The sequence below is a fragment of the Apteryx rowi genome, unplaced genomic scaffold (genome assembly GCF_003343035.1).
Source record: "Apteryx rowi isolate R43461 unplaced genomic scaffold, aptRow1 scaffold_41, whole genome shotgun sequence".
NCBI classification, from domain to species: Eukaryota; Metazoa; Chordata; class Aves; order Apterygiformes; family Apterygidae; genus Apteryx; species Apteryx rowi.
The window spans coordinates 182,030-194,614 of record NW_020450621.1 but is presented as its reverse complement, the minus strand read 5'-3'; the positions used below and the strand labels follow the sequence as shown (position 1 = coordinate 194,614).

Below are 12,585 nucleotides of genomic sequence, written 5' to 3'. Positions count from 1 at the left end.
TCTGAACATGAGGAAAAACTTTTTCACTGTGAGGGTGACAGAGCACTGGAAGAGGTTGCCCAGAGAGGTTGTGGAGTCTCCTTCTCTGGAGATATTCAAAACGCGCCTGGATGCAATCCTGTGCAATGTGCTCTAGGTGACCCTGCTTGAGCAGGTGGGTTGGACTAGATGATCTCCAGAGGTCCCTTCCAACCTCTGTGATTCTGTGATTCTGTGATTGTAAAATGCTTTTGTTCATATTAATGACAGTGCTTGAGCACAAGCTGTAGTAGCTTGTCTTTAATGAATGGTTTTGTGCTATTATTGGGAACATTTATTTTCATTACTTCCATTTACCTACCAAGGTCTGTTTTTAAAAATACACCCTTGAGAGAAATAACTAAATATAATTCGTGTCTGAGTATTACCGATTACAACAATAACAAATCTGAGTAGACATCCTGAGCCAGGAGGCTGGTTTCTAAACTGTCTGTGTCAAAATTATGTTGCTTCAGAATCAATTATCATTTCTAGGCTGATGCTTTATCTGCTAACTGCCAAGCATATTACAGCAATTCCTCTTGTTTCACATAACAGATATATCTTTATCCAGAAGAGAGACCTTTAAATCTGGATGCTTGGTTTAAAGGTTGCAACTTCAGCAAAAAATGGCAGCATCGAAGATTTATTCTCCAAACTCCTCAACTCGTTAAGGCACAAACACCAAATGAGTAGAGAGAGCTGGTGGGATTTGCTTTTCTCCCTCTTCTTTCTGCGCTTGTGATGCTAGAAAAGCATTGCTTTGTCTGCTTGTACTGCTTTTGCTGCTTTTTACTGGGAGCAGTGCAGAGACATAGGCAAGTGGGCTAGAAAAGTTGTATAGTTTCCTGGAGCTTTGTGAGCATGCCTGTCACCATACTTGAAATCCCACTTTGCACAGCAACTCTTAACAGTGCTTTTTTTTTTTTTTTTGCTGATGTGACGGTGTTTGTATCCTACAGACTTTTACGTGACGTTTTTAGTTATTTTTCTCCATCCTCCTTTATGCTGCTGCTGGTACTTTAAGCTGGAAGCATCATTATCTAGTGAACATCCTTTCCTTTTAGTTTCATGTTCCTTAGACTTTGAGCTACTTTATTGGCTTTTTAAAATTTTACTTCATTCTTTCTCATCGTTCTGATTACAAAATAGGTTTCAGTAACCGCTTTTATAGAAAGTGGTCAAATGTTCTTTTCAGTGAGTTCTGCTCTGCTTTTCCCCAAGTCTGACCTGTGCATTTTGGTATCCTCCAGTGATTTACTGAAAATATGCAAGGATTGCTGCTGACAAATTCTGGGTGGGGTTCAGTTTTTACTTATACTGTCGACTGGATTTTTTGCTCATTTATTTATTGCAGTAGCAGAGCTCTGTTTAGTGCATCTGATCAGAACAGGGATACACCCTGAGCAGTATGAATGATGAAATAGTTGCGGTGTTCGTGAAAATGAATGCTTACATTCTCCAGCATAAAGAAGTATTTTCTTTGCAATTCTAGTACACCAGAGGTCTCCCAAGAGTTTTTGAAGTATGGAGGACAGGGAGGAAAAAGTGTAAAGGATGAGAGGGCAAGAATTGAGGATGGGTCCTGCCTGAGGTTCCTGCTTCTCATGGATGTATGTGAAAAGTACCTGAGGGGATGTTGTGGCTCTTACTGTCCCAGGTCCAAGGTAGCCAGAAGTCTTGGACTTGTTCATTACCTATTTGACAGCGTTTTCCAGGCTGAAATTTGGATAATCAGCTTGCCACATGAGTTATAGATGACATACAATGTTAGTCCTAAAATACTTTACCAATAGAATATCTGGGCTACATCTGGAATAGCAATGAAGGGAACAGAAAGAAAAAATTAGTCATATGAAATCGGAAGGGCCAGGTCGGTGAAAAGCACGCTGTACAGAAGAGATTATAGGCAAAGGAGGGTGACCTTATACTGTCTTTGAAAAAAGTTACRTGCTGTATTTGGCATGTTTTTGAAACATGCTTTATAGGATTCTGAGGAACATTCTCACCTCTAAAAGAAGACATGCCTGTGCTCCTATGTCTAGGTAAATGCTCGATTCCCATGTGTAATRTTTAATTTCCTATCACAGAGCAGGACACAAGATACTTGCCTTACGGTGTATGAAGCAGAGTTGATGTTTGCATTGATAAGTTTATCAGCCCCTGGAAATGGGGTGAACATGAGCATGTAAACCAAAGGGTAACTGAGGCTATCACATAGCACCTTGCAAGACATACCTCCTGCAGCACACAGCTAGCTTAGTCTTTGGCGCCAGACTTGTAAGTGTATGTTTTAATGCATTTTTATATCGAATACAACCTAAGATCTCCTTGCCATTAATTACAGTAGTGCAATGGAATATGTTCTAGTAAAATTTTTATTCTGCAGCTTAAATCCCACTCCTAGCCTTATCCCCTAAAATATTAAGTTCTTTCATACTTTATGTGGCTTGCTTTTTTAAAACGTGTTTTGAATTGCTGCCGCTTGCATGTGATGAAGTCAGAAATCCTAGTTGTTATTGACATGCACTAAGAAACATAGTCTTCCCTTGGCATATTTTCCATTTTCCTAAGTTATCATATCTACATGTCTGACTGATCCCACTTTAATAGGAAGTATATATTAAACACCACCTTTGTATAAAAATAATTTCTGTGAGCTGGCTCAACTATGAATTTCATGGAGTTTCTGTAGCTTTCAAACAGTATGGTACATACTCAAGAAAAAGAAACATTTAGGCCCTCGGATTGCTCTTTGGAGCTTGTTTCCAACAAATCTTTGTCATATGGGCTATTCATTCAAGTATCATATATACATCTGCCATTTATTCATGGACGATATACCCTTTTTAGAGTTTTTTCCTGCTACAGTTCTATAACTGGGTTATTTATTGCACTGAATTACCGAAGTCTTTTATTGCACGTATTCATATACATAGTTTTTCTGATTTAGTAGTTCATATTAAATATAAGTTGTTTGGCATTTGTTGGAGGTTTATCAGATGAAATAGTATCCTAATACATAAAGTGTCATGCTTAAAATTTTAAGTGTATCAGTAGGATATGAAGATTTAGGGAGGCTGAGATAGCCTAACATTATTTGCTTCATCATCTGCTAAAGAGATACTACAGGAACCTGGCTAACTTTAACCCTGAGCTTTGGGAATACCCACTTTAAAGCAGTGTAGATTTATTACATGTATTTTTTTGGTCATGTATGTACATTGGGGAAGAAAAAATTCCAATCTTGAACACTGCTTTCTGTCCCCACCATTTCTCTTCAGAAAGCGTATCCTGTAAAGGGCCTTTCTTATAAGCTTGCAGGAAGGGGTCTTGTTTCTAATGGTCAGTACATGAGATGAGGTTGGGTTGTTCTGCTTGTGTTTCGAATGCTTGATTTGGAGTTCCTTGAAACTAATGGGTTCCCACTGACTTCAGCATGTGTTGGATTAGGCCCTGAAAAAATAGTTGACTGTTCCCCTGTTCTCACAACTATGTCTAAGAGGGCAGTGAAGGCAAAGTGGAAGATTAAGTGTCCTCTCCCACTAAGAGACTTTTCTATGATTTTGCAGCCCGCACATCAGGCAATGTTACTTTTGCTTCCTTAGTTTTCAACTTTTTTTATTATAGGCAAGTTAACCCTTTTGCTCATTGAGCTCTGGTGTGAATAGTTAGTATCCTTTTACACGTTGACCTCCTTTTTTTGAAGGAAGGTTGTTGCTGTAAACTTACTCCCTGGACATGCTAAATTATGGTGCATCCATATTGTGTGAAAATGCAGCTGTAAGTGCCAAGGGTAAGTACATGGGGTTTGGAGCCTAGTCCAAGATTCATTACTATCAGTCAGGCTCTTTTAGTTTATTGTTCACTTCGTTGAACAGCAAATGTCTGGTGTGCATAAAGTTCTTGCTAATCTGCTTAATCTTCACTGACTGTTTTCATTAAGTTTTTGAGAGTGATGCTGTGATATGTAGTGTGTTGGCTTGCAAGAAGCAGAAATAGTGGCACAACACTGCCTTAGCTGACCTCTGCTCAGTTGCACAGAAGTAGGCAGGAGTACACACAGGTTAACTCAAGAAATGCAGCGTYGGCACATGCTTGGCACCTGGTGTATTTGGAGAAGCTGGTGTGATTAAAGAGTAGCAAAATTTGAAGCCAATAGCACAAAGGGAAATAAAAAACCGGCAGCAGGCTCTAACACCCAAAGACCAGTTACCTGGTCATGTGTGGATCAGCTGAAGGCCGATGCTTCTAAGAGAGCAGAATAGGACATAAATTCATGCCATTAGACCTGTCACCTCAACTGCTCCGTTACTCTGTTTGCCCATTCACTACTTCCTTTGCCTTCTTAATTTATAAACAGGAAGCACAAATTTATCTTTTGAAGAATGTGCTTATTTTCTCTTTGCAGCATACTTAAGCTTTTGAATTTATTTTCCTTTTCTTTTGATAACCCACTGGCTGGCCCAAAACAGCTGGATTTTTGGTTGCCATTTTAGTATATTGGAAAGAGTTGAGTAGAGCTTTGTGCTTGGTTTGCAAAACATGCAGTCGTGCTTCAAGCCATTGCGCTTATGTCTTAAAGAGGAGTGAAGCTTTAACAGGGCCTTTTCAAGACTACGGAGCAAATCTTAATAGAAAGATTTTAAAAGTGGAAAAGGAATCAACCTAGAAGAGGAAATAGTATTTCTTGGAGAGTAATACAACTACCGAAGATTTAAAGTTATGTCAAGACTGTTGCCTAGCTACTTCAGAGTAGATATATTCCAGCTGCAACTGGCTGCACTGCATCAGAGCCAGAGAATATACTTTATTATTTRTGGGTTAGACTGTTAATGTGTTGGATTGTTCAGAGTGCCAGCTGCACTTTGGATGCAATTCATGGTAAAGTGAAATGAGTGGTTACATTTAATGCTTTTTGGGATACATCGGGCAGCCTCTGCTGAAGTCCTGCTTCTTGGAAAAAAGAGAGACACAGAAAGACTTGTTGGTCCTTTTCTGATGTCAGTCTTCCAAACTCTTTGATTATGTAGCTCTCAACTTGAAATGTCAGTTCGTTCAGCCATGTAAATACCTGCAAGTCTCAGCTCTCACTTCTTTTAAAGGTTTTGATATTTTTCATGTAAAATAGCTTGAATGTGTGACTCCTAAAAACTTAGAATAAGATGGGTTAAAAGTCAAATCTGTATATATTTTTTAATTTATTGATTTTTGGTGGGGGGCGAGATGTGAACAGAATGAATATTTAGGATTTCTCAGTGCTTGTGGAAATAGCCTTTAAGAGGTGCCTTTCACAGTCTAGCACTGTGGATCTGGTTTTCAGTTCTTTCGCTTCCTCTTTCGCGTCACTGTTTAAATTCTCTAGAGGAATATCTGGGAGGAAGAGTTTCTTGAAAATCTTGCTGAAGTTCAGTGTGTCCTAGTGGAGAAATGTCTAATGCATAAAAGATGCAGAAATACTAATGTAATTCTGTGAGAAACTTCACAAGTGTGTTTACTCCAATTATCTTTTTTTGGTGTGCTTCTTCTGAAGCACTTGGGAAAGAAGAATAGAAAGACTAATACAGTAGCCAAGAATGTGTTAAAACTGGGAGAAAGCAATATAAAGATTTTTATGAAGTACAGGGGATTAGATTTTAAAAGAAAATAATATTTGCATTTAATCTCACTGTGTTATTGCATTCTTTGCTTTTTTTCATCTTTTTTAAACTTCCTCAAGGTTAAATGCTATCTGTATGTGTTTACTGGGGGAATTAACAATGATATTCCTCATTGTCATAAGTTTCTTTAAGGTCATTACTTGACTAATGCTGGGAGTTCTGGACAGCCCTGTTCTAGCTCTATATGTAGTTATCTTTGTCATGAAAGAAAACATAGGATGCTACTATATAAGCAGTACTGTATAGTAAAGCATGTGGGATTATTACTGTCTTCCTTCTGTTTTTATGATCTTAAAAAATATATATATATTTTTCCCCTTTTTCCCCAAAAGTACGTACGAGCAGCCAAGGCAGAGATATATTGGTTGAAAATTTCAAATGAGTTGGGAAAGACATCTTGCATTCAACTTTTTTAGGGAAAATCTGGTTATGATATCAATACATATGTTGACCCAGAACCCTGAATTTCTTGGTGCCTGAAACTTCATCGGTTAGTTTTAAAATAGTTGAAGAAGGCTCTTCTCAAGAGGCAACCCTTTAAGAAGATGCAACTTTCTAGTCATCTACTGTGGATTGAAATTGTGTCACTCTACGACAGTTTGATAGTAACGACTGAGACAGTAATGTAACAAAAACTATGTTTACTTCCTCACACAAGCTCTTAGATTAGTAACATCCRTTAAAATAATGCGATTACTAATTTAGAAAGGATAGCCCGAAAAAGGATAGCCTGAAATCATTGATTATTGATTCACAAGGATAACGCGAGATCATCGATTACTGATTTAGAAAGGATAACCCGATACAAGGCAATTACTGATTTAGAAAGGATAACCCGAAATAGTCAGTCACTGCGCTGAAAGCATTGCTCATCCCTACTTGAAAGCTTTCTTGTTCACTCTCTTAGCGAGAGGGTGCTCAACCTCGAGGAGTTACTACTGGCCAGCCTTTTGGTTCACTCTCTTAGCGAGAGGTCTCTCAAATTCGAGGAATTACTACCTGCAAGCTTTTGGTTCACTCTCTTAGCGAGAGGGCTCTCAACCTCGCGAGGAGTTACCTTAACCCAGCGTCCCAGGAAAAGGGGAGGGGGGGAAATACTCACGGTCCAGCCGGAGAGGATGGTCAGGTCACATTCCCATCCCTGCTCAAACTCTCCTGCTCAGTGACCCTTTTTTATACCTGGCTGGGATTCTGGGCAAATGTCATCCATGCTGATTCATGCATAGGTGCATATTCGTAGAGCCGCTTCTCATTGGCCTTTTTTTTGCTTTATTATTCGTTTCCTGCCTCTTCCTGATATGCTAATTAGGAGGGGGTGTGCAAGATAATATTAAAATGGGGTGTAATGAGCTGAAGGTTATCGTGGGTCAGAGTTAAGTTCTGTGATCATGGTCTTTTGCTCCTTGCGAAACAGCGAGGTGGACTGCAATGTCTTCACATCGCTTCCTCCTTTGCCTYGTTTGTCTCGCTGCCATCTTCATGCAGACAGCTTGACCTGACCATGCTCATTACTCAATCCCTAACTTCTCTAATTTCGTTAATTTGTGGGCTCATAATAATGATTTTGAGACGGTCTTTAGTATCCAAGTCTCCTTTTTTATACGGCTGTGACTCTGGGCAAATACTGTTTTYGCTGACTMCTGCGAGTTTCATGACAACAGGGCTGTTTGTCTGTTCGGAAGGACCCTGCTAGCAAGGCAAGACCACAACACCTCCGTATTGCTTCCTCCCTCCCTGCGTATTGCTTCCTCCCTCCCTGCGGGTCCATGCAGACTCCTTAGTTGGCAGACTTTTTCAGTCCTGTTAACCCTTCACTCGCTTGACAAATTGTATATGTGAAAAATTTTCTCTTTAACTTTTCCATAATTAATAAACACTGAGATATGCATGGAATTTTTCAGAAAAACAGATTGTTTACACAAAGACATTTTAAAACCCAGGCTGTAGGAAACAAATGGTTTGGAAGAAGCAGGAGAGGTGTGTGGCTGTTTGAACTGCGTTTCAACACTTAGCCTGCTGTGCTGTGTTTGCTTTGCAGTGATGTGAGGCAGCGAATTCAACAGAGAATTGCTCTGGCGTTTGGTATCAGCTCCTCTTTGCTGTACCTGACGAAGCCAACGTTCTTCTCAAGAATAAATAACACGGAAGCCAAAACGACGCATGACGAATACTGGCATCCGCACATTGACAAGGTAAGTGGGAGGCTGAGACGGGAAGACAATATTTCCTTTTACTGTTAGATCCCTTCAAAGTCTGGTTCCCCAAAGTGTTTATCATTAAACAAGCAGAGTCAAACATGTTTGATAACTAGTGCAAACAAAAATCCTTCAGTGGGAGGAACCTAGGGGAAGGAAGGAAACAAATTTATTAGAAGCACAGGCCAGGATTATTCCTTTTATTTTCTTTATTTCTGTTGTGTTCTGCTGGAATTACTAAATTGTGCGAATCACTACTCAAGAATCTCTGGCTTGTCAGAAATTTTGAATAAATTGACCCACACCTGCAAAGTGTTTCAGTTCCATCAAACCTGCATTTCCAACTAGAGCATTGCTCTTTCAGCCAGCAAACAACAGGAGCTATTTCAAAGATTTTAGATTTCAGTTACATGTAAACTGAGGGTTGTGGATTTTTTCTCCCCCCCCCCTTTTTTTTTTAACTGCATGTTCTGCATGGTGTTTTGTTGTTTTAAGAACAGAAGTACTGTGACTTTTTTAACTGCATAGGGTCTCCTATCTGTAGGCTCATAAGTTAATACTTTGAGTTTCTGAATGGATTTAAGTGGTTTGGGATTGGTATAGAGTTTAACTGAGTTCAAAGGGTCTATACGTAATAGCAGAATGGAAAGAAAGAATGGAAAAATCAAATAGCTAAAAAAAATTCATGCCTTTGTCAGGATTTAAAAGTTAGAATTGCTCTAGAGTTATGGATTGCTCAAGATGGAACCAAATAAAACTTACTCCATCAAAATGCGTCAGTGTTACAACCTGTGTGTTGTAGCATACCTTGAAGTCTGTGACCCGAAACATCTAAAATTACAAATCAAATAAAGAAATATTCCTTACCTTGAAAATGTTTTGTGGTAAAAGAATCAGTCAGAGGGAAAAATAATGTCTGTTGTTTGTCACAGCGTTAGTACAAGCTCTTGTGGTCCTTTTTTGTCATGTTTGCTATACAGCCTAAATTTAGAAAGCACGGTGACAGAGCGATGATACTTGATGCAGCCTCTGCTTGAAGAAGGTGATGCCAGGGACATTGTGCAGTTGCTGATGTAGGAAAGATGAGACCAGCTTCTGGACGCTTGTATTTTGAAAAAGCTGTGATGTAAACATTGGCTAGCAGTGGACCTAGGATGGAGAGGTAGGGATGACTTATGGGGTGCAGATTATCTTGACTTGTGCTGATAGGAACTGTTTGTAGGGTACAAGTCGTGCTGACGTGGTTGATGGGACTTCCATCGTGTGTTACTGTTGTTTCCAAGGAACAGCAAGTAAACTAGTGATCCTGCTTCTGGGGAGTGCAGTAAATTCATAGGTTTTTCACCGAATCAGATTTGACTGCTACAATGGAGGATGAAAGTGTAAATTTCAGTAGCTGGTGGCTATCTTCTCCTTTCTTTTTTTTTCCCCCCTTTCTTTCAGCCCATGAAAGTGTATTTTAGAATTTCACACTATCGCTTATTACAATAATGTGTTTTGTGTCTGCTCAAGCATTAGGTTTGCCAATATTCTCCTACTTTCTTCACTCTTTTCTACATGTGTTTTACATCAGCAAATGAATAGGGTGCTTGAGTAACCTTGCAGTAGTTGGGTGTTTCTACCTAAATCTCTCCTACAACGCACAAGTGATTTTGTCATTTGGAAGCAAATCTGTTTTCGTGAAGAGAATTTGTTTTCTTTGTGGAAGCTGCCTCTCTGTTATGGCATCCTGACAGTGCCTGTACCTGATGGACAGCAGGCTAGATGTTTTGCTGTTCTTATCCATCTGTTTTGTCCACATTTTGTTTACTGTCTCACAGGCTGTCTCTTCTGGGAGCAGATATGCCAACTGATTGGCTTTGGCTTTGGCTTTGGCTTTTTCTAATCAACCTGCTCCCCCAAAAAGCTTCAGAAAGCAAAGAAATCAAACCCAAAACGCAGACTCTTAAATTCACCATGCATAACCTAAACCTTAATAGCTTCTCTACTGAATAATTGGGTAGTTTAATTAATGWTGGCAATGAAGACATAATTTTCTCAGTTGGGACAGTTACAAAACATCCTGTTCATAATCATGTAGAATTTTGTCTAAAAATCGCATACCTGCAATAAAATATGAAAATGTGACTTATGCTCARGTGGAAGCTATTTTCCAAGGAAAATGTTGTTTAGGTTGCACAGTGAGAGTTAGAACTGTAACCTGTTCTATTTATTATATATAGGTAGTTTGAACATTTTTTTCACTTCTGTAGCAGCTGTCTGATTTATGCTTACATTAAGCTCTCTGTATTGGGAAAGCTAGAGCCTTCAGCCTACCAAAGTGCTTTTTCTCTGTGCCTTAAACTTCTTTCACATTTGATGGGCTGTATTTCAAAAAGGTTATTTTCATTTTTGTTCTTCAGGAATGTTCCCACAGTAGGGATTGCATGTGAATATGCCAAAGCTGGGCCACTCTGTGCTGTCACGACAGCAACATTGTATGCTAAGCTGGGAGGCTTTCTACAAATAGTCTGGTAGCTCCTGGGAGGATGGAATTTATGGAGGGAATTTATGGTCGGTGTATGGATCAGTTCCTTTTTGTTTTGCGGGGAGCACAAGGGAACAGAACATCCCTGACCCCAGTGACAGTGAAGGGCTTTGTGGGTGCGGTGGACCAGAGACCTAGAGCAGGCTTCTTGTAAGGGCTTCTCGAGCTGGTGCCCTCCATAGTACCAAGAGGGAGAGAGATGGACAAACCACTGTAGGCTGGGCCCAATTTTGTGGAAAATGCCTCAGCTCAGTGGTTCATCCCTTCTCTAGGATAAGGGACTTCAGCTGATGCCAGGTAATGTAGTTACCTTTCTAATTTAAATGATAGCAATTTGCATTGCATGGTTGAAAAGCAAGAGTTTGAACCTGGCTAATGGTGCTCTAAGCAGGGTCTGGTATAGTTACATCCTTGACTTTGTTCACTTCTTCATGTCCATCTTGAAAGTCCTAATTACATCATCACATATCATTGCCACTGAACACTATCCTTTTTCAATTCTGGTACATCATTTGCTTGGAAGTAGCATCAAAGGATTAGTYTGAATCCTTTCCTTGCTGCATCCATTTTCTCTCTCTGTTCAAATTCTGGTTGTGCATCAAAAGGTCTAGCCTTATTTCCCCTTAAGTGCAGTTGGAAGAGAGTTATCTGTGGGTATAACATTTGCTTACGTTTGCCAAATCATGTCTTACAGAAAAAGTTACAGTAAGGGTTGAGTGTGTATATATGTGTGCATATAATTCTAATTACTACAAATGTACATAATATACATCTATATCTAGATTATGTGTATAGAAAAGGAAAAAACAAGCATTATGGCTGGTCAGGCAATACAGCATCTAGAATTCAAAGCTATGCAGAAGACTGAATTCTAATGGGAAGGTCGATAGGTCAGAAAATRTTTCAGAAAAGGCTAAATAGGATAGACAGGTTGTGAAACTTCACAGATTGTCTTCAGCCTAGTCAACCTGACTTGTATTTTAATTTCTCCAGTACAGAATGCAAACTAAATTTCACTTAGCATTTACAGGCTGCAGTTGAAAACAAGGAGAAAACGTATAACTGTTGATCTGGAGTAAGAATTACTGTGCGGAGARAAGTATTTCTACATGGCCTCCAAAATGGGTCTGAATACTAGGAAATTGAACAAAGATTTAAGCTTTTATTTATTATTTGTGCCAGTTTGTTGGATGCTTTGTGTGTTATCATTCTCTATGCTTTTCTCTTGTAGTAAAACAGATCACTTTGTTTAATTACTGTGCAGGACTGCTTAATGATGGCAGCTCCTACAAGATTTTGCAGTTTTTTTTCCTCCTTCTTTGCAAAATAATAGTAAAATCAAGCCTTTGGGAAATTGATCTGACACATTTTTTTGTTTCAAAATCTGACACTGCAGATCCAAAGATCAGAACCACATAATATTTTGAAGAAAGTCTGAAACRAAAGGTTTTTTGGTTCTTTCTGCTTGTGGAAAGTAAGAATTAATGTATTCTTCTTGAACAGCCTGAAGGTGAGAGACAACTGGAGGGTGCTRCTGGGCATGTACATGCGCAGATTTTCTCCTAAGTGAGGGTGCTTTTCTTGATACCTGTCTGGCGATGCAGCTGCCAAACTGCCATGTGTGCACATTAGTACGTGCAAATGTAGGTTTCTTGGACCACATAAATATTCCTCTTGCCTTTTCCCTGATTTGCTGAGTATATTGCAACTATGTCTCAATCAGAACATCCGTGGTTTGAAAGATTTAAATTGCATAATAGAGTAGCACAGATCTATTGTATGTATGTGAGGCTTTGTTTCTTCCCTAAAATATATTTGGGTTTTAGTTATACAGGAATAGAAACCTTGAAACCACCCAAACGAATTTATAAACAGCTAAATCAAATGAAGAGTGTTGGCTCAGGATGTGGAGTTTCATCTTGGACAGAATTTTTTTGGAGCTGAGCCTTTCAGAAGTCAAATGTGTGATTTCTAGTGGAATTGCTGCTGCATGCTCAAGGCCAACAGCAGAATAGTCTTACAGTGTTCTCTAAGAGAAGTAACGTGGGACTAGAGCAGTTCTGCGGTCCCCTGCCTGGACAAGGATCCTGTCATCCTTCATAGACTTGTCAAGCTCCATGATAAAATCAGTTTTATTTTATTTTCCTCAAACTGCCACCATAGAAAATCTCCAGAACTACTTTTT

General features: G+C 39.3%; 1 protein-coding gene across 1 annotated transcript in view; it reads left to right on the top strand.

The window, feature by feature from the left end:
- The window catches only part of OGFOD3 (2-oxoglutarate and iron dependent oxygenase domain containing 3), a gene marked incomplete at its 5' end in the record, with an annotated part of 49,252 nt that overhangs the window by 16,981 nt on the left and 19,686 nt on the right, over nucleotides 1–12,585 (top strand). The window contains one exon of the mRNA XM_026075689.1: nucleotides 7,717–7,870. Within this exon, the coding sequence (XP_025931474.1) occupies nucleotides 7,717–7,870 (154 nt within the window). The remainder of the gene's footprint in view (nucleotides 1–7,716; nucleotides 7,871–12,585) is intronic.